We start from the raw sequence: 25,481 nt of genomic DNA, 5'->3' as shown, positions 1-25,481 counted from the left end.
CATAAGTTCTATAAGTCTTCCCAAGATTCCAAAAAATTAGTGTCTAGAGGCACACAAGACATCATGACCATTCTGAGGTGTGTGTGTATTTGTGTTTTCAGAAGGGCCTCATTATATAGCCCAGGCTGGTCTCTAATTCAGTGTTCCCTGCCTCATCCCTCTGTAGTCTTTAATATATATGTATATGTGTGTTTATATATATTCTTTAATATATATGTATACATAGTTTGTTTCTTCAAATGATTTTTTTCATGTGCATTGGTTTTTTGCCTGCATATATGTCTGCATAAGGGTATTGAATCCCCTAGAGATGAGATTACAAACAACTGTGAGGTGCTGGAAAATGAAACTTGGTCTTCTGGAAGAGCAACCATTGCTCTTAATTGCTGAGCCATCTCTCTAGCCCTTAAAATATATTTTTAATTGACACAGTAATTATGTGTACATGATACAGTGTCACGAGTTTCACTACATGGGAAATATATACTGAATCATATCAGAGTAATATTCATATCATTTCAGACATTTCTTTGAATTCAGAATATTCAAAACTTGTCTGTTAACTAAAGTATCTGGTTAGTTATTTTCAACCATAGTTTTTCTAGTTTACTACAGAACATTAGTAATCAGGACTGAGTAGTTGGCTAAGTAGGGAAACCATTTGCTATGCAAGTATGAGGACCTGAGTTTTGATTTCCAGGACCCAAATAAATGCTGGGTGGACATAGCGACATACCTTTAATTCCAGGAGGAGACAGGCTTTGGCAGGGCATGCTGGCTAACAGACTGGACATTATCAGTAAGTCTAGGTTTTATTTAGAGATCTTGTCTCAACAAATAAGACGGAAGGGAAATTGGGGGTGGTTCCCAACACCAGCATTAGGCTTCCACATGCACAGACCTGCACTTGCATATTCACCCACACACATGAAACAGGAAAAAAAAAAGAAAAGAAATTCCTTGTCCTGCAGGGCTTGGTGGTACATGCCTGTAATCCCAGGTCTCTGGAGGCTTGGGCAGTAAATATGAGGTCAGCATGGATATATAGTGAAACTGTCTCCAAACGAAATGGAAAAAAGTTACTTCTGTTCAACTATACCCTTGTGCCCATTAACCTTTTAGCTTCTACATATGTACCTAACATGTTTTACTTCACATAATTTCATCCAGTTCTATTTATGTTTCTGCCAGTGGTAGAATTTTAATCTTTTTAACGCTAAATAGTATTTTGTATACATATACTACATTTTCTTTGTCTGTTCAACAATGGTTACCTAAAGCTGATTCCTCATACAAAAAGTACTATAATAAATGTGCAAATACAGGTAGTCTGTTCAGGATACTGATTTCACTTCCCTGGATGTATGCCCAATGGTGAGACTGCTAGATCCTGAGTTAGAGCTGCCTCTGTTTTGTTTGTTTTTGAGATTGTGTATCACAGGCTGGCCTAAAACTTGTTATGTAGCTGAGAATGAGCTTGATATTCTGATCCTCTACCTCAGGAGTTCTGAGATTACTACATGGGAAATATATACTGTACAGAAATATATATGTACAGGTTATTGTACCACCGCACCCAGTTTAGGTAGTGCTAAGAATTAAACCCAGGGATAGGTAAGTACTCCACTACATTAGCAACATCCCAATCGTTGTCTAGTTGGTTTTGAAACTTATTTTTAATTGTGTGTGTGTGTGTGTGTGTGTGTGTGTGTGTGTGTGTGTGTGTGTACCTGTGGGTGTGGGCATTAAGTGTAGGTACCCAAGGAGGTTGAAGGCATTAGATTCTGTGAAAGTGAAGTTACGGGTGATTATGAGCAGCCTGATGTGGATATAGATGCTGGGAACTGAACTCGAATGCTCTGCAAGAGCAGTATATGCTCTTAACTGCTGAGCCACCTCCCCAAACCCCAACTCTGTCTTGTTTTTGAAGAGACTCCATTTAGGGGCTAGAGAGATGGCCCAGTGCATTGCCGAGGCAGAAGCTGGCTAGATCAGCCCAGTCAGTGAGAGATTTTGCCTTAACAAAGTAGAGAATCGTAGAGAATAATAGATATCCATGCACATGCATGCATGCCAGGCACACATATTTGTACAAAAATCAAAAGGGTGCTAATGGCGTACGCCTTGAATCTCAGCACTTGGGAGGCAGGCAGATCTCTGTGAGTTCAAGGCCAACCTGATCTACAGAGTGAGTTTCAATATAGCCAAAGCTACATACATAGTGAGACCCTTTCTTGAAAAACTGAAACAAAACAACAACAACAAAAGAAAAGCAAAAAGAACCTCCATTTTGTTTTTCATAGTGGCTGTACTAGCTTACATTCCTTTTTGCAGTTCCCTTTTTTCATATCCTCAGCAGCATATGTTGCTTTTTGTCTTTCAAATAATAGCTATTCTAATAGGTGTGAGGTGATACCTCATTGTGGTTTTAATTTGCATTCTCCTTGTGTTTAATGTGGTGGTTGGCTGTTTGTAAATCCTCCTTAGAGAAATATCCAGATATGTATTCATTTTTACATCAAAATTTTCATTTTTGCAGTTATTTGAGTTTTAGCCAATTGTTTATTTTTCATTTAACAAACATACTAAGGACAGTATGGCATTGTGGAAGATTCTGGAGAAGCAGAACCAGGTTTGTCTTGTAGGTAGGGTGACCATATGTTCTTTTGACTGTTACGCCTAAGGTGACTATGATTTCCACTTGTAGTACTTGTGCAATTAATAGTAGCATCGTTTTACAATTTACTGGGTTAGAGGACAAACTATCTTACCACTCTTCCCATGATGTAGCTGACTCCTTTTGGTGTGTTATTTGGGTTAAACATTACATAGTTGTAATTGGACAACTCTAATGAGGCTGCTAAATTCTCTCCCATTTAAACAGACTGTTCCTTACCAACGGAAATTGATAGCAAAAGTAATTTCAATTACTATCCATAAATATTAAGCCATTATCTGCCTGGCAGTTTTGGGTATGTGGGGTGTGTATGTGTGTTTGTGTACATAAAACAAGGAGTGGTCCATTTCCAGCAAAATGGGCTCTGCACATGAAAATGAAGAAGCATTTAATATCCTTACCATGCTGGACCCAATTTTGTGAATACTTTCTTTGTTTGCTTAATACTTTTATTAGTTCTTTGAGAATTTTATACATTGCATTTTGGTCATTGTCACCTACCTTTCCAGCTCCTCCAAGATTCACCACGCGACTTCGTCTTCCTTTTTTAAATTTGTGCTTCCTATATATTCTTGGGTATGGCATTCACTAGAACACCCTTTTTTTTGGTAAGCAAGAAAGCAAAAATATATTTTAAATTAATCCATGAACATTCTAAACATTCATTTCTTTTTAAAATAGTAAAAATGAACTTTGATTCCTTGAATCTGAAATGATTCATTATAACAATTATGCATAGTCTTTAATAATCTGCATATTTTATGCTACTTTCATGTCTTTCCTAATTAGTGGCTTCACGGGTTTAATATTTATAATTTTTCTGTGCATAATTTACATAGTTATATAAAATGAGTGATTAAGATTAGTAATTCTGCTCTGTTTGTTTACATATTGTTTTCTATCAAAAGAGAAAATGGGACTGAGATAGAGGCTCATTTGTTGAGAGCACTTGCCTAAAATGCAAAAAGCCCTGAGATGGATATCCAAGACTATAATAAATAAGAGAGAGAAACAGGCTGGAACTGTGTTAGAGCAGGTGTCTGGCATTATGTGAAGCCTTGCCACTGAAAAGAGAAACCAAAAGCACCAGATTTTAAAGCTCAAGTAGCTTGGTAATATAAGGCTTTAGTGTTTAGAATTAAAGTGTGCCATAGTGATTGTGCCATTGTTTTTATGTAATCACTGGATTATTTGTTAGTGCTTAGTATCAGAAATAAGTTCCTTATGTTATGTGTTTGGGATTTCCTAATGCAATGTTCTCTTTTTAGAAAAGGTGGTCAAGTCCTCTTTTCAAGAGAAGATGACTTTTAACAGTTTTGAAGGATCTAAAACTTGTGTACCTGCAGACACCAATAAGGATGAAGAATTTGTAGAAGAGTTTAATAGATTAAAAACGTTTGCTACCTTTCCAAGTAGTTGTCCTGTTTCAGCATCAACATTGGCACGGGCAGGGTTTCTTTATACTGGTGAAGGAGATACTGTGCAGTGCTTTAGTTGTCACGCAGCAGTAGATAGATGGCAATATGGAGACTCAGCTGTTGGAAGACATAGGAAAATATCCCCAAATTGCAGATTTATCAATGGTTTTTATTTTGAAAACAGTGCCACACAGTCTACAAATCCTGGTGTCCAAAATGGCCAGTACAAAGCTGAAAACTATGTGGGAAACAGAAATCATTTTGCTCTTGACAGACCATCTGAGACTCAAGCAGATTATCTTTTGAGAACTGGACAGGTTGTAGATATTTCAGACACCATATTTCCGAGGAACCCTGCCATGTGTGGTGAAGAAGCCAGACTGAAGTCATTTCAGAATTGGCCAGACTATGCCCATATAACCCCCAGAGAGTTAGCTAGTGCTGGCCTCTACTACACAGGGATTGATGATCAAGTGCAGTGTTTTTGTTGTGGTGGAAAACTGAAAAATTGGGAGCCCTGTGACCGAGCCTGGTCAGAACACAGGAGACACTTTCCCAACTGCTTCTTTGTTTTGGGCCGGAATGTTAATGTTCGAAGTGAATCTGGTGTGAGTTCTGATAGGAATTTCCCAAATTCGACAATTTCTCCAAGAAATCCAGCCATGGCAGAATATGAAGCACGGATCATTACTTTTGGAACATGGATATACTCAGTTAACAAGGAGCAGCTTGCAAGAGCTGGATTTTATGCTTTAGGTAAACTTAACCAATACATTACTTTCCAACTGTCGCAGGGCCCCTAAAAAGAAAATCATTGTCTTTAGTCTTCTGAACTGATAAATATTTAGGTATAAGTTTTCAGTATTGTTTTTCATCAGTATCATTTTCTGAGCTCATATGTTAACTCTTTAATGTAACTATTGAATTTATGTTAAAGGCTATGCTATTATGAGTGAAATGTTCATATAATTGTTTGGGGGTAGAATTGAGAGAAAAAAGATATTCATTCCTGATAGATAATGAATAGGTTTAATAGTAATAATAGCTACCATTTATTGAACATCTCTATGTACTCCAAATACCTATTACATGGATTTTCTCTAAGCTTTACTACAACCCTATAAAAAGATTTAACAGAGAAGTTAGTTTGGTTCATGGTAAATTGACATCAAGCTAACCTTGGTGCCACACACCTTTGATTCCAACAATCCATAGGTTAAGGTAGGAAGATCAGCCTGAGTTTGGGGCAGTTTGAGCTTTGTCATGATACCCTCTCTCAGAAAACCAGCCACAAAATTACCATCTACCTTTAAAGCATACGCTACATATTTGAAAGCTGCCCAGTATTATGCCTTATTGCTTCAGAACAATTTTGAAACAGTTCCTGTAGATATCTCAAGAAAAGCCAGTATTGTGGTGGCTTCTAGGAATATTTTATATCTACATGCCTGACTCATTTATTTTAATATTAAATAATGCCAAATTCAAATATAAATTATTTCAAATCTTTTCATTTATATAACATAGTAATCTTAAAGGTCTTTTTCATGTCTATCCTTGAAGACAGTTGTAATTTATGCTGAGTTTTATTGTTTTTAACATTTGGAATATAACTTGTACAAATTTCAGTTTGATGAAGTAACTATATAGTTACGACCTAGATGACATACACTAGAAAGAATGTAACAATTATAGTTTCTAGCATTAAAAAGTTTGATTTTACTTTTGTTGTCTTCTACAAAGCACCTCATATTGAGATGGTGAATTTAGTATGTATTTCCCCTCAAATGACAGAGATCATATCTAGATAGAATATGAATGACTTCTTTTAAGCCATGAGATTCTTATGTAACATAGACACCCCTTAACTATTAGCACGGGCATTTTTCTGAAAATGTCTCCTTGCACAAATACACATAGTTTTACTTGTCTGTTTTCTTAGGTGAAGGTGATAAAGTGAAATGCTTTCACTGTGGAGGAGGACTCACAGATTGGAAGCCAAATGAAGACCCTTGGGAACAGCATGCTAGATGGTTTCCAGGGTAAGATTCTTAATCGCTCATTCAGTAATAGGCAAGTTGGACAATGTTCAGTGGAAAGATTTGAATTACTTTTCACCTCAACTATTTTTTGCCTTCACTATGGCTTGAAATTCACACCAGGTTTATAGAAATGGGGTCACCTACTTTGTAGGCAAAAAAAAAAAAAATCTTAAGACTTCTGGTAACCAAAAACAATCACTGTTCCTGTATCATATGATACTTAGATGGTCTGTTTCTAAACACCAAATTATAAAAATGTGTACATTTTATTTATTATACTATACAAAAATGTATGCCTTTCATTTAGAAGTAGGCTCTTTGGAGAATGGCCTGAGCCCGTGGTGCCATGAGAAGTCCTGAGTATTATTATTTATTATTTGTGTTTCGTTTGGTTTTAACTTGAAGCAAAGTCTCAAGTTAGCTGAAGTTGGCCTGAATTCACAATGTCTTCCAGGCTACCCTCCATTTTGAAACCCTCTAGTTGTTTCAGGTTCCTTTGTCATCTTGCCTCTGTAAAATAAAGGACTCAGCTATATAAGTTGTATGAGTTTCTACTATAAAAATAATCCAACTTAAATCTTTGGATGATTCATTTGAAATGAATCTTCCTTAAATAACCTTAAAATTAAATGAGAAAATAAAAGCTAAGATTTTTAAGTATTCACTATTGGCTAAAAAAAATTACCATTTTGAACTGATGAAAAGTGTTGGCTGGGCCTTGGTGGCCCATGCATTTAATCCCAGCACTCAGGAGGCAAAGGCAGGTAGATCTCTTAAATTCAAGGACAGCCTGCTCTATGGAGTTCTAGGACAGCCAGGTCTTGAGTTCCAGGACAGTCAGGGTTACACAGAGAAACCCTATCTAGTAACCAACACCCCAAAAAAGATCAGTATTGGAGTACTACTTTAATAGCTTCTTTTGTCTGTTTTCAATTTTGGATTTTTGTATGTGTGTTTTAAAAATATGGTCTTGTTATGTAACCTTAATTGGCCTGCAGCTTCCTAAGTAGACTGGTCTGGACTTAAACCTTGTAGCAGTCCTCCAGTTTCTGCCTCTTGAGTATTATAGAGGTGTGGTACCATGCCTGTCTTTTTTGTTTTCTTTCTATTTAGAGACAGGATATCTTGGAGCTCAGGCTAGCAAGAATTCACTATGTAGCCAATGATAGTGCTGAACTTCTTATTTTATTGGCTTAACCCCCTAAATGCATAAATTCCAGGTATTTGCCACCATACCTGACTAATAACTTTTTCAACTTTTTTTTTGGGGGGGGGGTCTGGCTATATATAGTCCAGGCTAGCCTGGTTTTCATATCAGTCTTCCTGACTCTGCTTCCCAAGTGCTGGAATTACAGGCATATGCCACCAAAATTGGCTCCTAATTTAGTAACTCTTGCTTGAAAATCGAAAGTTCTAAAATTTATATTATTAGCATGAATAATAGGAGCATTGTTTTAGCCTTGAAATGACAACTGGATAAGGAACTGAGTAGCAGTTTGCTTTGTGGCTCCCTAGAAACAGTGATGCTGAGGCCTTTAATCTTAGGAGTCTAATAAAATAGATTTCAAGTCCTGTCTCAGTTAGAAAGCACAGTCAAGGCCCTATCTCAAATGAAAAGTTGTATGTTTAAAAGAATAGGGTGAAGCCGGGCGGTGGTGGCGAACGCCTTTAATCCCAGCACTCGGGAGGCAGAGGCAGGCGGATCTCTGTGAGTTCGAGGCCAGCCTGGTCTACAAGAGCTAGTTCCAGGACAGGCTCTAAAAAAGCTGCAGAGAAACCCTGTCTCGAAAAAAACAAACAAAAAAAAAGAATAGGGTGATTTATGCCTATTCCCGACTATAATCCCAGCACTTGAGGTATTGAGCAGGAGGATTAGAAGTCCAGGGTCATCTTTGGCTACATAGGAAGTTTGAGAATCATAGTTTGAATCACATGAGACCTTGCATGATAAAAGGAAGGAGGTGGGAATTGATTTGTGTGTGTGTGTGTGTGTGTGTGTGTGTGTGTGTGTGTGTGTGTAGAAGGAGCAGCGGGCTGCGTCCTGCCACCCAGCTAGCTTTACACCCAAAATAATTACACGGAAACTGTATTCATTTAAACACTGCCTGGCCCATTAGTTCTAGCCTCTTATTGACTAATTCTCACATCTTGCTTTAACCTATATTTAGTAATCTGTGTAGCACCACAAGGGGTGGATTACCAGGAGAGATCTTAACCTGCATCCGTCTCGGAGAGGAGAGGCATGGCGACTGCCTGAAGTGTCTTCCTGACTCTGCTTTCTTTCTCCCACAATTCTGTTCTGTCTACTCCGCCTACCTAATTTTCTGTCCTATTAAAGGACAGAAAGCTTAGTGATGGAATGCTTGTTTTGTATGCACATGGCCCTGAGTTTAATCCCTAGTACCATGTACAAAGAAAGACAATAATAATGAAAAAGTATATTTTAAAATTACAATTATTTATTTATTGCATGGGGGTGATGCACATCTTCATAGTACACGAGTGAAGGGTAGTACAGCTTGCAGGAGTTTGTTCTCTTCCAATGTGTGAGTTCCTGGGGTTGAATTCAGAGAGAGACTGGCTTTAGTAATACTTCATTGATTTATCAACTAGTAGAGTTTCATTTTCTTTAATCTTTTAGGTGTAAATATCTATTGGATGAGAAGGGGCAAGAATATATAAATAATATTCATTTAACCCATTCGCTTGGGGAATCTTTGGTAAGTTGCCTGTTATGTATATATGGCTTCAAATTCTATACCATTTGTTTTTCTAATGATTTCTTCCAGTAAAATGCACGGTATACTCATAATTAATGTGGAGTAAACTTTAAAGCAGAGATACTTGAAGAAAGCTTTTAATTCTTAACTCTGAAGCAAATACAATTTTTGAGATTAAGGTAAAATAATGTATTACTGTGGTCAGAATGGGTATAAAGAATTTAAAATACTGAAATCATTTAGCCTTCAGAAATTCTGTGTAATGTACTTTGAACTCGCAAATTGTTTCTATCTTTTTTTTTTTAAAAAAAAAAAGCATTTCACCCTGTAGACCAGCCTGACCTTGTGAACCTACAAGATGTACCTGCCTTTGTCTCCTGAGTGCTAAGATTAAAAGAATCTGCCACCATACCTGGCAGTTTCCACCTTTAAAAAAAGATTGATTGATTGATCAATTGGTCGATTGATTTAGAGAGTGTGTGTGTGTTTGTGTGTGTGTACACCATGTGTTATATATATTGTGCAAGTGCTTGAGGAAAACAGAAGAGGGCATCAGATCCCTAGAGCTGGCATTACAGTTACAGGCAGTTGTGAGTTGCCCAATATGGTTTCTGGGAACTGAACTCTGGTCTTCTGCATGAGTAGCTGAAGCATCTCTTTAGTTGCCTTTTAGCACATAGTACTTAAAATCGCAAAAATAGGACTGGAGATATACATCAATTACACCTTATCTGGCTATCATAAACAATAGCCTGGGACAAAATAAAATGTAAAATGTATCTGAATAGATAAATAGGACAAGGTTCTCAAATCATTAGTAAAATATGGGAAGAATCCTGGACTGGATTAACATGATAGTTCTGCCACTGTTTTTTTTTAGTTTAGTTTGTATTTGTTTCTCCTCCAGGAAGTCGTTTGATCTCATTGGCCCTCAGCTTCTTGTCTGTAAAGTAGTGTTGAATTAAATATTCCTAACTTCTTCCATTCTATCAAACTATGTTCTTGTGAATAGTCATGTTTTAAATTAGAATAAAGCCAATTTGTTTTAAGTTCATTAATTTTTCAAATTGAAATAATTGCTTTCTACTAAAGTGAATTCTTACCATTCATAATTTTATTTTAGGTAAAAACTGCTGAAAAAACACCTTCACTAACTAAAAGAATCGGTAAATATGCTTATTAAAATAAATCTTTAATTTTGTGGCCAAATTAGTATGTTTAATGAGGTCACTGTAAATTTCAGAAGTTAATGAAGTGCTTATACTTTTATACCATGTATTTCTGTAGTGAGGATGTTAATAGAAAGCCAGGTATTGCCGGGCAGTGATGGCACATGCTTTTAATCCAAGCACTCGGGAGGCAGAGGTATGTGGATCTCTGTGAATTCAAGGCCAGCCTGGTCTACAGACTGAGTTCGAAAACAGCCAAAGCTGTTATATAGAGCAATCCTGTCTCAAAAAACCGAAAAAGAAAGAAAAGGAAAGGGAGGGGAGGGGAGGGGAGGGGAGGGAGGGGAGGGAAAAGGAAGGAAGGAAGGAAGGAAGAGGAGGAGGATGAGAGGGGGAGGGAGGAGTCTTGATGAGAAGAGCCCGAAACGGAAGCCTCACCCCTCACCCCCCTCCCTGAAGCAAGAAAAAGACAGAAAGAAAGAAAGCAAGCAAGCCAGGTGTTGTGGCTTAAATCCATAATCCTAGCACTTGGGATATTAAAGCAGGGGAATTCCAAATCTATGGCTAGTTTGGGTTGCATGACATGGGTTTTAAAAAGCTAGGGAAGGAGGAAAACTTGTTTCCATTTATTTATTCATTCATTCATTCAATATGTATGGGTGTTCAACTTTCACAAATGTCTACCATGTGCGTGCCTGGTTCCCCCAAGCAAGAAAAGAATGTCAGATCTCCTGGAACTGCAGTTATAGGTAGTTGTAAGTTATAATGTAAGTTCCAAAAACTGAACCCAAGTCCTCTCCAAAAGCTAGTACTTTTAACATTTGAGTCATCTCAGTGGTCTACTGTGTAGACCAAACTGACCTTGACCTCTCTTTCTGCCTCAGTCTTTAAGTAACCTCACTCACAGCTAAAGCAGATTCTGTGATGGTGTTTATTATTGTTTTTCCAGGCTGGTGATTGAGCCCAAAGCCTTTCTAATAATGAGTACTCTGAGCTACAGCTCTAGCAGTTATTCCTACTTTTCAACTGAAGAAACAAGGAGGTTATATGCTCTACTCACAACCACATTATATATTTTTGTTGTTGTTGTTTTGTTGTTATTTTGGGTTTAATTTTTCCAAGACAGGGTTCTTCTATGTGTATTTCTGGCTGTCCTGGAACTCACTCTGTAGACTAGGCTGGCCTCAAACTCAGAGATCTGCCTGCCTCTGCCTCCTGAGTGCTGGGATTAAAGGCGTGTGACGTTATAAATTATTAATAGATCTAGAACTGTAAACAAGGTCTTCTAAATCCCATAGCACATTGTAGATCTAAGTTTTGTTGGTGTTATGGAACAGGGATTCTCTGTTTAAAAAGCATGGCTGCACTGGAACTCATTATGAAGGCCTGGCTGGCCTCCAAACCCCAGACACCTTCCTGCCTCTGCCTTCAGAGTGCTGAAATTAAAGATATGTACTACAGTATCCAGCTCTGGTGTTCTTTTTGTTTTGTATTTTTAGATCTCATTTTTCCATTGAGGCAGTATGTTTCAAAAATAGAAAGTTTAATTTAGAGTACCAGGTGAGTCCTTATTCCCTGATGTTGTAACATCACTATTTGTTCTCCAGTTTCCTACTGCTGGGCCCTGACAGATGCAGGTGTTTTTTTTCTTAAGACATTTTACTATATGTAGAATCATCTTCTGTGTCTATAGTTTCATGTATTGACTACATCATTCTTTATTGTTTTGCTTTATTTTGAGACAGGATCTAGTGTATCCTAGACTGGGCTTGAATTTGGTAGATGGCTAAACATGACCTTGATCTCCTAGTCCTTCTACTTCTACTTTGTCATTTCTTGGGACACAGGCCCACACTACCATACTAGGTTGATGTTTTGCTGGAGATTTAGTGCCAGGACTGCATGCTTACTAGGCAATCACTCTTCCAACAGCCTCATCCTCTGGATACTTTTCTTACCTGTTTTAACCTATCTTGCATTTTTCTTTTCAACTTTGAGAATCAAAGCCTTAGCAACGCACATAGTAGCAGACAGTCTACCAGTGAACTACTTCTCAGCGATGGCATGGTCTTAAAGCCCTATTTAATTGTTTAATTGTGTTAATGAAAATACTTGTTTCTGCTATGTTCTTTTCTCCATCCAACTTTGATTTCAGATGATACCATCTTCCAGAATCCTATGGTACAAGAAGCTATACGAATGGGATTCAGTTTCAGGGACATTAAGAAAACAATGGAAGAAAAAATCCAAACATCTGGGAGCAACTATCTATCAGTTGAGGTTCTGATTGCAGACCTAGTGAGTGCTCAGAAAGATAATACACAGGATGAATCAAGTCAGACTTCATTGCAGAAAGGTATGGATGGGGTTTTTTTTGTTTGTTTGATTTGGGGGGGGTTGTTTTGTTTTGTTTTGGTTTTGGTTTTTCAAGACAGAGTTTTTCTATGTAGCTTTGAAGCCTGTCCTGCAACTCACTCTGTTGAGTTCCCGGCTGGCCTCGAACTCAAAGAGATCCATCTGCCTCCCAAGTGCTGGCATTAAAGGTATGTGCAGCCACCACCACCTGGCACATTGTTTATTTTTTGAAACAAAAATAACAACTTTGCAACCCATTCATTTTTTCTTCTTTTTTTTTATAATATCCCCATGGGGAGGCCTCACCCTTTCTGAGCAGTGGTTTGAGGGTGGGGTACGAGGAAGGTTGTGGGAGAGGGAACTGGGATTGGTATGTAAAATAAAAAAGATCCTTTGATAAGATAAAAAAAGGAATGGAAAAAGAAAAATGAAAAAATCCCCATGAAATAAACAGTTTTACTTTTTTACTACAATAAATTTCAAACATACACAGAAGTAAAAAGAACGATAAATCAGCTTCAATAATAAGCAGCTCTTCTCCATCTTGATTCTCTTCTTTTTGACCATAGCACTTCAAAGTCAATATAAGACATCCTGTGTATCATTATCTACAAATACTTCAGTATATATTCAAGGGTATTTTTTAAGTATGCACTCAGTGCTGTATTTCTCAAGCTACTATAACAAAATGCATTTGTTTCTCACAAACTGAGAAGTCTAATATCTAGGTCTTTTTGCAGATAGTTGCCTTCCCAAAGTAGTGTGTATAACATCAGGTCTTTCTTCCTCTACTTACAAGAATGTTATTTCCCCCAGGAGTTCTCATGCTCATGAGTTATTATACACCTAATTGTATTCATGCATTGTTTAACAGTGGACATATGTTCTGAGAAATGCATTGTTAAACAATCTCATCATTGAATGAATGTCATCAAATATACTTACACAAACACAGATGCCATATGTTAACCAATTGATCTGGCTTCTTGATGCAATCCAGATATTTTGTAAACATGAGATGTGTGCCATGAGGCTTCTGCTGATGTGATATGGCATGTTATTTCATGGTAGTTTGTTTATATGAAGGAATATATTCTAATAATAAAGTATGCAAGGTAATACAAAAGCCAGTAGCATAATTGTTGGGTTTTTTCTTTTTTCTTTCTTTTTTTTTTTTTTTAAGACAGGGTTTCTCTGTGTAACAGCCCAGGCTGCCCTGGAACTCACTTTGTAGACCAGGCTGGGCTCGATCTCACAGAAATCTGCCTGTCTCTACCTTCCTAGTGCTGGGATTAAAGGTGTGAGCCACCACCACTCGGCTGGTTTTCTTCTCTTCATTATCATGTTTTAATTATATGCTATGCTTTCTTATGACCCAGGAGGTTAGTTAATATCAGCATTATCCCAAAACATTAGCCTGGCTGAAACATCACTAGATGATAGGATTTTTTCAGTTCACTTCTGATCTTCTGGAACAAATACATGCTTTCTGGTTTACCAAAGCACTGTTCAATAGCACATTACTACCTAAAGCCCTTCTGATCATCACTATGTAGAACATTAAGCCTGTAGCATATGAATGTTAGGAACATAAATATTCAGTCCATATCACATTTTTATCACACTTGACAGAATAAACTAATTCTCTAAAGCATCAGAAACCTAGTTGGCTTTAACACCCTTCCTTATTTTTAGTGCTCTAAGGTAAGCTCAGGGCCTGGTACATTTTAAGAAGGTACTCTACCAATGAGCCACACCCCTCATTTCTCCAGTTTCTTAAAACATGTCTACACTTGATCCATTTTAATAAAGATCTAAGTAAGATTCTCCAGTTTCTTCATTTTATTTTTAAATGCCTCAATTGCATATATTAATTATATATAATGATAGGTTTCATGGTGTTTTTGTACATGTACTTATATTTATCCCCCATTCCTTCTACTAATCTGCTATTTCATGCCCCCCTCCCACCCAATGTGACCTAATTAGGGGCACATGGTTTGTGTGTGTGTGTGTGTGTGTGTGTGTGTGTGCAAATAGTTGTAAAGGCAAGAAGTCAGCCTCAGGTGCCCTTCACCCTGTTTTGTTTTGTTTTTTAATGGGTAATTTTTTCAGTAACAGTAAGATTAAATAAAATGTCTCCAATAACCATTAACTGTGTATGAATTCTCAGGGAAGAATGGGGCCCTGTGAGATTCTCCCCATTACATGGCAGGATGTTTACTGACCTAATCTTGGAAGATCTCATACAGGAATCATACTTTAATTTTGTTTTTGAGATAGAGTCTCTAACACAAGCTGGTTTTGAACTGTTAGTAGCTGAGGATGACCTTGAATTTTTGTTCCTCCTGCATCCACTTCCCAAGTTGTGGGAGTACAGGCAGGCAACATTACCCAGTTCATGAGGTACATGGGATTGAGCCTAGGACCTTGTGCATACTAGACAAATATCCCCAGCCTTGATTTTAAAAGTATGAGTTAAAATAATGTTTTTGATTGTTTGAGATGGTATCTCACCTTGTAACAGCCCTGACTGTGCTGGAACTCACTTTGTAGACCATGCTGGCCTCCAACTCACAGAGCTCTACCTGCATGCTTCTGCTTTCCAAGTGTCGAGGTTAAATGTATGCATCACCACTGTTGTGTGCTTAGAGTATTTTAGAGAAAGAACAACAGAGGCCTTTATTGTGTGTAGAATTTAAGTTTTGTAATTGAAACAGTTTGGTTTTAAAGTGGTTTGCAACTTTTCATATGTGAAATCATAAGGGGGTCATGCTATGAAGTAGGCTTTAAATTAAAATATATACTAATACTGTGTGCTTCATAGAGAAAGCCAGATGGTGATCCACACTTATAATTTCCATATTCAGAGGGAGAGGCAATAGGGTAACTAGTTTAGGCTAGCCTGGCTGCATAGTAAAACCTGTTGAAAACATCAGCAAAAGAAAATACATTAATGTTGAAATAAACTTAAGCTTTTAAAGATTACTGAAATGGGGTAGCAGCTAAGTGGATAAACTACACCTCTGTAAACAGGAGGTCTTAAGTTCGGATCTAACATAAAAAGCCAGATGTGGTGTGCACCTGTAACCCCAGCACTGGGGGAGTGTGGAAGAGAGACAAACAGGTCCTCTGTCTAGCCAGTTGGTGAACTCCAGGGTCAGAGATCTGCCTCAAAAAATAATGTGTAACAATTGAGAAAGATAACTAACCTAAGTCTCTACCCTTCATGTACACAAACAAGCACACTTAATTACACAGGCATATACCAGCCACACAAATATAGACGTATGTACACACATAGTTTTTTTAAGGTTCTACGTATTATTGAAAAAAAAAAACAATTAGTTTATATGAAACAGAAAAGCAAATCAGAACCCAGTATAAACATGACCAAGTCTCTAGGGGTTAAAATGCTCAACTCCATCTGATAGGATTGATGGATGACCATGTTTCTTCTCCAGTGTCTTCTCTTGGAGTTGTACCTGACTTTGTTACCCTTTCTTTCTCGGCCAGTACTCTATTGATTCTAAAAGTCCTTGGGAAGGCACGGCAAAAAACAATCATGCCTCTGGCTCATGGTAAGGAAAGGCACACATGCATTTTGTTCTGTTTTAATACATGAGGGGGAAATTTTTTAAAATACATAAAAGGAGCTGGAGAGATGGCTCAGTGATTTTAAAAATTATAATACTCTTGCAGAAGACACAGGTTTGTTCCCAGCATCTATGTTGGGTGGTTTGTAACCACCTGTAACTCCAGAGCCAGGGAATCTGACACCCTCTTGTGGCTTCCACAAGCACCTGCACAAATGTACATATATGCACACACACACATATTATTTTAAAATAGATGGAAAATACAAGTTCCTAAAGGAGACATAGTAGTCCCAGCATATCTATATTCTCAGCTGCTTTAGAGGCTAAGGTGGTAGGATCATTGAGCCTAGGAGTTTAAGGCCAGTCTGAGCAACATAACAAGACCATGTCTCAAAGTTTGAAATAACGTACTAAAAATATTAGAAAGTGTCACCACATGTTATCTAGATACCAAGCCTTTATTGTTATGTACCAGGACATCCTGACTCAAAGGATGCCTTGTGGAAAATACAAGGAGAAAACCTTGAGTGTAGTGACACAGGCTTTTAATCCTAATACTCAGGAGGCAGAGGCAGGTAGACCTCTGTGAGTTCAAGGCCAGCCTGATATAGCAAGTTCCATAATAGACAGAGCTCCTTAGAGAGACCCTGATTCAGAAACAATAATAAAAGGATGCAGTAGGCAAGGTTGTAGAGCACAATAGTCACCTTTTTGGTATGAAGCAGTTGCCAATGATAAATTCCTCATCAGGGGCATTCTCAGTATGTGACTGATCATATCATTCTTTGAGTTCATTCCATTGGGTCTATAAAACGGAATCACAATAAAACCCAAGATGAATATTAGTTCCTGGGCATTATAATCCCAGTACTCTAGAAGCTAAAAAGAACTGGCTTTGTTGACCATTTTAGGCTACATAGCAAGACTCTGCCTCAAAAGGAAAGGGGTAGTCTCAGGATATAGCTAACTTGATAGAGAGCTTGTGTACCATGTGGATAGCCCAGGATTCCATCCCCAGCACAGCATAAACTGGGGCCGTTAATCCCAGAGTTTGGGAAGTACAAACAGGAGGGTCAGGAGTTCAAGGTCATATGTTTTGCTATGTTTGATGTCAGCCTGGGATACATGAGACTCTATCTCAAAGACAAAACAAAAACAAATAACAAAAAAACAACCTAGGTTGTATTATGCCTCTATGATTTCAGTGAGCAAAAATACAGCAGATAAGCTGTTGCCAGGAATTATTTTTAGTCGTAAAGTGCACATCAAATTTACCATCTTATAAATGGGGATATATATCAGTGTTAGAGTAATTGTTTAATATACCTGGAGACTCTGGGTTTGATTCCCAGCACCACATAAATGACTGTCTTAACCTTTTGTATGATTATAGTAGTGTTAAATATGTTCATACTGTTGTATTATACAGCTACTCTGGAGAATTGGTCTTGGTGATCAAACACAGGATCTTATACATGCCAGGATAGGTAAGACATATACCCAGCCAGAGCCCTTAACTTTCATTGAATATAGAAGGTTGATCTTGAGAAGAGACTAGAGGGGCTAGAGAAATGGCTCAATGGTTAAGAGCTCTTCCAGAGGACCTGGGTTTAATTCCCGGTACTCACATATCAGCTCACAACTGTCTCTAACTCCAGTTCCAGATGATCCGACATGCTCACACAGGTGCACATACAGGCAAAATGCAAGTACACATAAAAATTAAATTTTAAAAGAAAAAGAGATTAAAACAATACTTTGTTCCCTTCCTACCCAGAGAAACTTCTCTGGAGCTCATATGTGACAGTGCTTCTCTGGTTTAGAACCCAGCAGCTCTCAGGACCCTCAGAATCAAGTCCCAACTCTTCGGTGCTTTGCCGTATCTTTAAGTCAGTTCTTGCTGGCCGTTTGTACCTGGTCTCTTTTTTTTTTTTAGATTCAGTGACCAGTTTTTACCTATGTTCTTACAAGTCCCATGTTCTGTTTTAGAGCACAGTTTAGTCATTTCTTTCACCTAGAAGACTTCCTCTCATTTCTCTGACTTCCAAGGTGCTTCTTTCTAGGTAACTACTGTACATTCAGTGTATCACAGTTTCCTGTTTACTTATGTTCTCTACGTGTTTGTGATATTGGATGCCTAAAGTGCATATATATTCATTGTATACGCACTGAAATTAAACTATTGCTTTTCAAACATGTTTTATAAATAACGTTCCCTTTAGGACATTAAGTGCCTTAAAAAGAAGTGATGCCAGGCATGCAGCACAAACCTTTAATCCCAGCATTCATGCAGCAGAGGCGGGAGATTTCTGAGTCTGGGCCAACCAGGCTACATAGTGAGACCCTGTTTTTGTTTGTTTCATTTTGGTTTTGTTTGTTTTTTGGCTTGTTTGTTTGTTGGTTTTTAGTTTTTCAGGACATGGTTTCTCTCTGTTAGCAGCTTTTACTGTCCCAGGATTCACCCTATAGACAAGGCTGACCTCAAACTCACAGAGATCTACCTACCTCTGCCTCCCAAGTGCTGGGATTAAAGAGGTACTCCACTACACCAAACTTGTTTTTAAAGGAACTACATAGTTGAATAGGAAAATGCATTGTGTGTGTACACAAACACACACACACGTAGTTCCCATGTGCCAGTGTGGCTACCATTAGAAGTTTTAGAGTTAGTAGATGAACCTAGCAGGGATAGTGGGATTGTTCAGCAGATAAAGGCACTTGTTTCCAAGCCTGAAGACCTGACTTGAGTTTGATCTTGAAAAGTTGCACTCTGGCTTTCATATAATGTGCTACAATGTACACACCCTAATCACAAATATAATTAAATAAAATAAATTTTTTAAAAGAGAAATAAAACTTGCTTTTTAAAAAAATGCCACAAGAGGTAGGAATGTGGTACAGTGAATGGTATACAATATCCTGACTTCATACCCAACACTGCTGACCCCCCCCCACACACACACACCAAAGGAAAACAAGCAATACACATTTGAGGTCAAATTTGTAAATCATTCATATACAGTGATTACAAAGATAGTTAAAATATGTATTTATTTGTAGTGCCTAGCACATAATATTTATGCTCTATTACTGTTGATTGTTGATGCTGTTATCTATAACCACAATCACAGTTTTATGGCATATTTGTTAGACTTTCACAAAATCAGTTTTGGCAAAAGTTACCCATGCAGCTACTTCAGTATTGTATGCATGTTAGTCATACCCAGATATGTTTTTGGAAACCTTGCTAACATCTCAAATATACCTGAAAATGTAAAGCATCTACCTCCTTTTACATTTCCAGTAATTATCAGTGTCTCCTTGACACATTAGCAAGCCCAACTTTAGTTCCTCTTTTTTTTTTTTAAAGAGAGAAATTGTAGTATTGGATTTTTTTTAAATTATTTTTGTTTTCTGTGCATTGGTAATTTGCCATGGGTGTCGGTCTCCTGAAACTGGAATTACAGACAGTTGTGAGCCACCATGTGGGTCCTGGGAATTGAACTCAGAACCTCTGGAAGAGCAGTCAGTGCTTTTCACTACTGAGCCATCTCTCCAGTTCCCTCCTCTCTTTAGCTCTCACATCTAAGCACCAAGTCCTATTTGTCCAACTGGAGAAGTGTCCATCAAATGGATCCCTTTCTGGAATTACCAATGCCTTTCAGATAACTTGCTACTTTTACTACTTCCTTGCTTTTCTGCATGCAAATTGTTGCCTGTCCTCAATTGTCAATCTGCCATTGCCCTCCTTCTCACGATGCCTCCCTCAACCAATTGGACAGAAAAATTTGTTCATCTTGCCCCAGAGCACTTTGCATGGAACTTTATTATATTATAGCGCTGACTACTTTATACTTTGTACTTACTCTCTAGCTGTAGCTCACAACGTCTCCCACTAGCGTACAAGCTACTTAACAATGTGTGCCCTGTGTGAGTCATTTTCATGTCTCCCAAGACTTGAGTGTCTGGCACACAGGAGGGGATCGGTGTTTCAATGAATTTAAACAACAAACCCCAAAACGAGTATATGTTGTTTTTCTCTTTGTGCAGACATTAGTACAGAAGAGCAGCTAAGGCGCCTACAAGAGGAGAAGCTTTGCAAAATCTGCATGGATAGAAATATTGCTGTAGTTTTTGTTCCTTGTGGACATCTGGTCACTTGTAAACAATGTGCCGAAGCAGTCGACAAATGTCCCATGTGCTACACAATCATTACGTTCAAGCAAAAAATTTTTATGTCTTAATTCAGAGCCACAGTAGGCATGTTATGTTCTTCTTACTCTAATTGAATGTGTGATGTGAGCAAACTTTAAGTAATCAGCATTGCATTCCATTAGCATCTGCTCCCAAGTGGAAACAAATGTTAACAGCACTGTTGCAGTCTAAACTTTGAATTTCTGGATCTTTCGGGCTATTAGCTATATTGTTTATCCAGTATTTACTCAGTTGAAACCTTAGACAAAGAAGCATTTCACCTTGTGTATTTGTAGTATACTGATTTAATTTTTATATGTAAGTGAATTAATTACATGCATTTTTTCATTCTTTTCAGATAAGTTTAATAAATGGGGTATTCTGTATAAGCAGGGAGATTTCAGTTAATCTGCCCAATCACTTAATTTGTTTATTGTGAACAGGGAAGAACTGTTCCACACTGGTGGGAGGATAAACATTGTTTTTAGATGTTTGTCCGTGTTTTAGGATTTTGTCTGTTTCCTTTCAAAATTATAAACGTACTTGTATGAATGATTTTTTAAAAGTGATTTTGCCATCTCCCAAAAGATATTTAATGATAGACTACTATCTAACTAGCATATGCTAACATGGAAAGACAACAAAGTATATTTATAGTAAATATAAAATACAAATGGCAAAACACTATGTATAGTTTGAGTCAAATCAAGGTGTGTGAATTTTATATCTGTACAGGACAAAAAAAGATTTGGAAAGATATGCATCACACTCTTAAATATGTTTTTTTTTCTTGAGAGGGTGGGGGCATGGGTCTTAGAGGGGCTATATAGGTGCCCTTCCTTTTTTTATTCTGTTTGAAGTTTATATAACACTGTATTACTTTTATATAATCAGAATTTTTAGAAAATATTTTACTGATTTAAAGGCTTAGGCATGTTCAAACGTCTGCAAAACTACTTATCGCTCAGTTTTAGTTTTTCTAATCCAAGAAGGCAGGCCAGTTACTTTTCTGGTGCCAATGTGAAATTTAAATGTTTTTGTTTTACCTGCTTTGTGGATGAAAAATACTTCTGAGTGGTAGTTTTCTGACAGGTAGACCATGTCTTCTTATCTTGTTTCAAAATAAATATTTCTGATTTTGTAATATGAAATATAAAATATGTCTCAGATCTTCCAATTAATTAGTAAGGATTCATCCTTAATCCTTGCTAATTTAAGCCTGCCTAAGTCACTTTACTAAAAGATCTTTGTTAACCCAGTATTTTAAACATCTGTCCGCTTATGTAGGTAAAAGTAGAAGCATGTTTGTATGCTGCTTGTAGTTTTAGTGACAGCTTTTTATGTTGAGATTCTCATGTCATTTTGTGTCCTGAAAGTTTCGTTTCATGTGAGTTTTTACTGTTAGGATGATTAAGATGTATATAGTACAGAATGTTAAGTCTCTGGTTGTTTTATATTTGTTTGTTTCTTGACTAGTAATGGTAGTAAATACTTTTAAAACTATTTTCTCAAGATCCTTAAAACCTCTTGGAAATTGTAGGATACTGACAAGAGTAGTTGTTTAAATATGATTTAACAACTTATGTAAGAGTCAGTAAGAATAAAATCAAGCTAAAATGCTTCATAGAACACAGGATTTACCTTAAATAATATAAGAGGTCATGATAGACCTCTTATAGAGACCGGTCTATTTTACTACAGAGAACAGTTTGGGAGTGAAACTGTTACAATTTAGACTTTTTGTTGTATTTTCTAAGAGAAAGAGTATTGTTAGGTTCTCCTAACCTCTGTTGACCACTATGGTAAGTGATGTCATTTTAATTACAAATTTAAATAGAAATTAACAGAATTAAGTAAATGACTACCCTTTTTTCTCTTTCCTTTTTTCATGAAAATCCTTAGTTCTTTGTATTGTCTCCTACTTAGGTTCAGTTATGTAGTCATTAAGTTGAGCTTGATCTAAATTGACTAAGTTTTAAATTTAAATTTGCATTTAAAGCATTCTACAAGGGGATAAAAGTGTTAATTTTAAGAAAATTTTTCTAAGACACTTCAGGTACAAGTCACGTAGGTAGTTTGTTTAATCTAGTTGTTAGCCAAGGATTCAAGGACTGAATTGTTTTTAAATAAGGCTTTTCATGTTCTGGGAGCCTCAGTTCATTTAAAACTCTCCTTTTAAAACTTCTGTGCTGAGAGTTAAGCAAAACCTCTTTTTTTTGTCTTCATGAGTTGCAAAATTGAATTCGTGAAGCTGATGCGCTAACAGGTTTATTTTAAGAATTGTTTAGAAAATGCTGTTGCTTCAGGTTCTTAAAATCACAGTGCTCCAATTCTAATCAGATTGTTGGAGGCTTACCAGAGTTGGTCTGAGCTCATACTAGGGAAAAAAAGCCCCTGGATCCTTTCCAATATAGCTGTGCAAAAATTGCTCACTTGGAAGGTCAAAATATAACCAGATCCAAATCACCCCTGAGAGTTCTCAGTACCTCAGTGTTGATATTCTTTTCTGTATAAAGTTCACTCTAGAATTTTGAAGTAAAATACTACATACTAGTCATGTAAAATTTGATGTTATTTTGCAATAAATAGGTAATTTTATTTGTAATTTACTGTGTTGATCAAAACTTTTGTGAGTGTTTGACATTTATTAAATAAATAAAGTTTATTTGATTAATGGCTTAGTATTCCCTTTCCTGCTAGATTTTGCCTCTTCCTTTGCTTAGGGGTAGAGGTGAGGTGACTGTAGTAAGTGAATATAATGTGGCTATGTTATGGCATTTTGTTGTTTTGGTATTTAAAATGTGTATTTTTCTGTTTTAATTTTAGTAGGTTTTAGTAGGTAAAATTTATATCTCAAGCTCTCTGAATGGAAATTACCACTCCAGCATTAGCTGCATGTATTGATTGTTCTTATTAGACCTAAATCATTGTTTTACTTCTGACTGCCTAGGTACTGAATAAGAGAAGAGGAGAAATGAAATAGATTATATGTCATTGCTATTAGAGAAATAAGAAAATGGAGAAATATTTGGCCCATAGCATTTTAGTCATATCTTCTCTTTTTAAAAAGATAGCCATCAGCGAGGAAATGAGCTGGCCGTATAGGCTTCACAGCCTGAGTTCAAATCTCCAGAACCCACATAAAAACTGGGTGCAATAGCCCAAGCATCTGTAATCATAGAATGCCTACACAAAACAGGAATCAGATAGCAGAATGTCCAGAAGTCCAAGGTCAGCTAATTTGGCTTAGGCATTAGCAAAGAATCACTATTAAACATGGTAGGAAGGTGAGGGCCCACCAACACACAAACCTCCACACATGCATCATAGCACGTATCCTACCTGCACCTAGGCACGTACACAAAAGAGAACATAGCCATCTGTAAGATGAGATTGTTACCTTAACCATCTTCTCCAAGATGATGGAACTCAACTCAAGAAGAGCATATCTTATATGCTGTAAGTTTAACTCCCATGCTAAACCTTTTTGTTTTCAAGACAGGATTTTTCTGTGTAACAGTCCTGGCTGTCCTGGAACTCACTCTGTAGATCAGGCTACCTTGAACTCACAGAGATCTGCCTGTGTGCCTCTCTGCGTGCTGGGATTAAAGCTGTGTACCCCACTGCCCGGCAAGCCTAGACCTTCAATGGTTTTGCTTTGATGGAGGACCTTGGATTAAAGCTTAAAAGACAGCCTGGAAAGATAACCACGAAGAGTACTTGCTGCTTCTGCAGAGGACCACAATTCAGTTACCAGTACCCACATGGTGGCTCACAATTGCAGCTCCAGTTACAGGCTATCTGGTGCCCTCTTTTGGCTGAAATGGGTACCTACATGCATGCATACATAAACATGCACATATACACATGAAATAATCTTTAAATCTTAAGTGACTCATTAACTTTTAGTCACTATTACTCATTTCTCTGGGTGCTTCTTATAATGAAGCTAAAAGTTGCAATAAATAAATAGATCAATCCTTTAAAATATTTAAATTCATTTTTCAAAAACTAGAAAAATATTCTTAGTAAATTCAGATGAGTTTTTCTAATGGAAATACTTATTCCCATCGTAATATTTCAGTTTGGCTCTGAAACATTCAGTACAACATAGATTTCTTCCTTACATAATAACATCACAGACCATCAGAGCTAGAAATTACCTTAGAGAGTAGCCTGTTTGAACCACCACCACCCTCATTTTATCATAGAGGTAAGTCTCTTTACTGGGACATAATTTCAAGTTGAAAATCCCTGCACCACAGCAACTACCTGTCTTGGGAAGTCTCAGATGTTTATTTTTCAACAATTTATTCCACTATGCTCTAATTTTCACTGCACAGTAAATGGTGTTTTACAGTTGTTACAGTAGGACAATCCCTAATATAAACTGAATAATATTGATGCTTGAGTGGTAAAGTTCCTATTTGGAGGCTGAAGTTCGCAGCTATGAGTACAGATCTTTGACATTTACTATGTGCTTATGTATCACTAGTGTAGCATTTAAGATTACTGTCTAAGTTTATCTTACCACTCTGTCAGTACTTACCAACAGGCTTGCATTTTAAATTTGATGTTAATAATGGCTTTAATGTTGTTTCTGGATTTGCATTTTTGTTATTGTACTTCACCTGACAGAATGACCAATTCTTTTGTTTTGTTAGTGTTGTGAAGAATTATGTTAAGCATTTTGAGACAGAATACTATATTTGTGAATATAATTTTATGGCTTCTTTCATTTAAAGGATACCTTTCAGTATGGAAATTTATGAAAATTGCTTTCTGCCCTATAATCTGTCATTTGTTGTAGATTAAAGCTTATTTTTCTGTGAATAAGACTTATTCAATAAAGCACTATTCTTTAAAATGATATCTTCTTTGTATCTGATTTTCCTTGTTGAGACAGGATTTCATGTATCAACCCAGGCTACTGGCCTTAAACTCAGTATGTGGATGAATAACCTTGAACGTCTGATCCTTCTTTCCCTACTTCCCTAGTGCTGATATATGTAGTATTGTGGATTAAATGCAGTACTTCATGCATGCCAAGTTCTACCAACTAAGGTAGATTGAACTCAGGTCAGCAGCTTGGCAGCAAGTACCCTTACACACTGAACCACACAACCACACAGACACATAGTCCTCTTCGAGATACATTGTACACATAATTAAAAGTAATGAGCCAGCAATTATACCACAAGAACACGTGCTCAATTATGTTCATAGCAGCTTTGTTTGTCATAGCCAGAACCTGGATACAACCTAAATGCCTCTTGACCGAAGAATGGATAAGGAAAACGTGGTACA

At 37.1% G+C, this 25,481-nt stretch overlaps 1 protein-coding gene across 12 annotated transcripts in view; it reads left to right on the top strand.

Moving 5' to 3' along the window:
- LOC119804616 (X-linked inhibitor of apoptosis) overlaps positions 1-25,044 on the top strand; it is a 41,510-nt gene extending 16,466 nt beyond the window's left edge. For 6 of the 12 annotated variants that reach the window (XM_038316080.1, XM_038316079.1, XM_038316086.1 and 3 more), the window contains 6 exons: positions 3,946-4,851; positions 6,038-6,137; positions 8,779-8,857; positions 9,981-10,023; positions 12,182-12,382; positions 20,031-25,044. In XM_038316080.1, the coding sequence (XP_038172008.1) occupies positions 3,978-4,851; positions 6,038-6,137; positions 8,779-8,857; positions 9,981-10,023; positions 12,182-12,382; positions 20,031-20,224 (1,491 nt within the window). In that variant the 5' untranslated portion in view covers positions 3,946-3,977 and the 3' untranslated portion in view covers positions 20,225-25,044. Of the gene's footprint in view, positions 1-3,186; positions 3,286-3,945; positions 4,852-6,037; positions 6,138-8,778; positions 8,858-9,980; positions 10,024-12,181; positions 12,383-17,409; positions 17,468-20,030 lie in introns of those variants that run through there. The other 6 variants (XM_038316078.1, XM_038316076.1, XM_038316077.1 and 3 more) reach the window with 2 other exon arrangements.
- The last annotated feature ends 437 nt before the right edge of the window (positions 25,045-25,481 follow it).

Source organism: Arvicola amphibius, chromosome X, assembly GCF_903992535.2.
Source record: "Arvicola amphibius chromosome X, mArvAmp1.2, whole genome shotgun sequence".
Lineage (NCBI taxonomy): Eukaryota > Metazoa > Chordata > Mammalia > Rodentia > Cricetidae > Arvicola > Arvicola amphibius.
The sequence above is the reverse complement of the archived record's forward strand: the minus strand, read 5'-3'. Positions and strand labels throughout refer to the sequence as shown.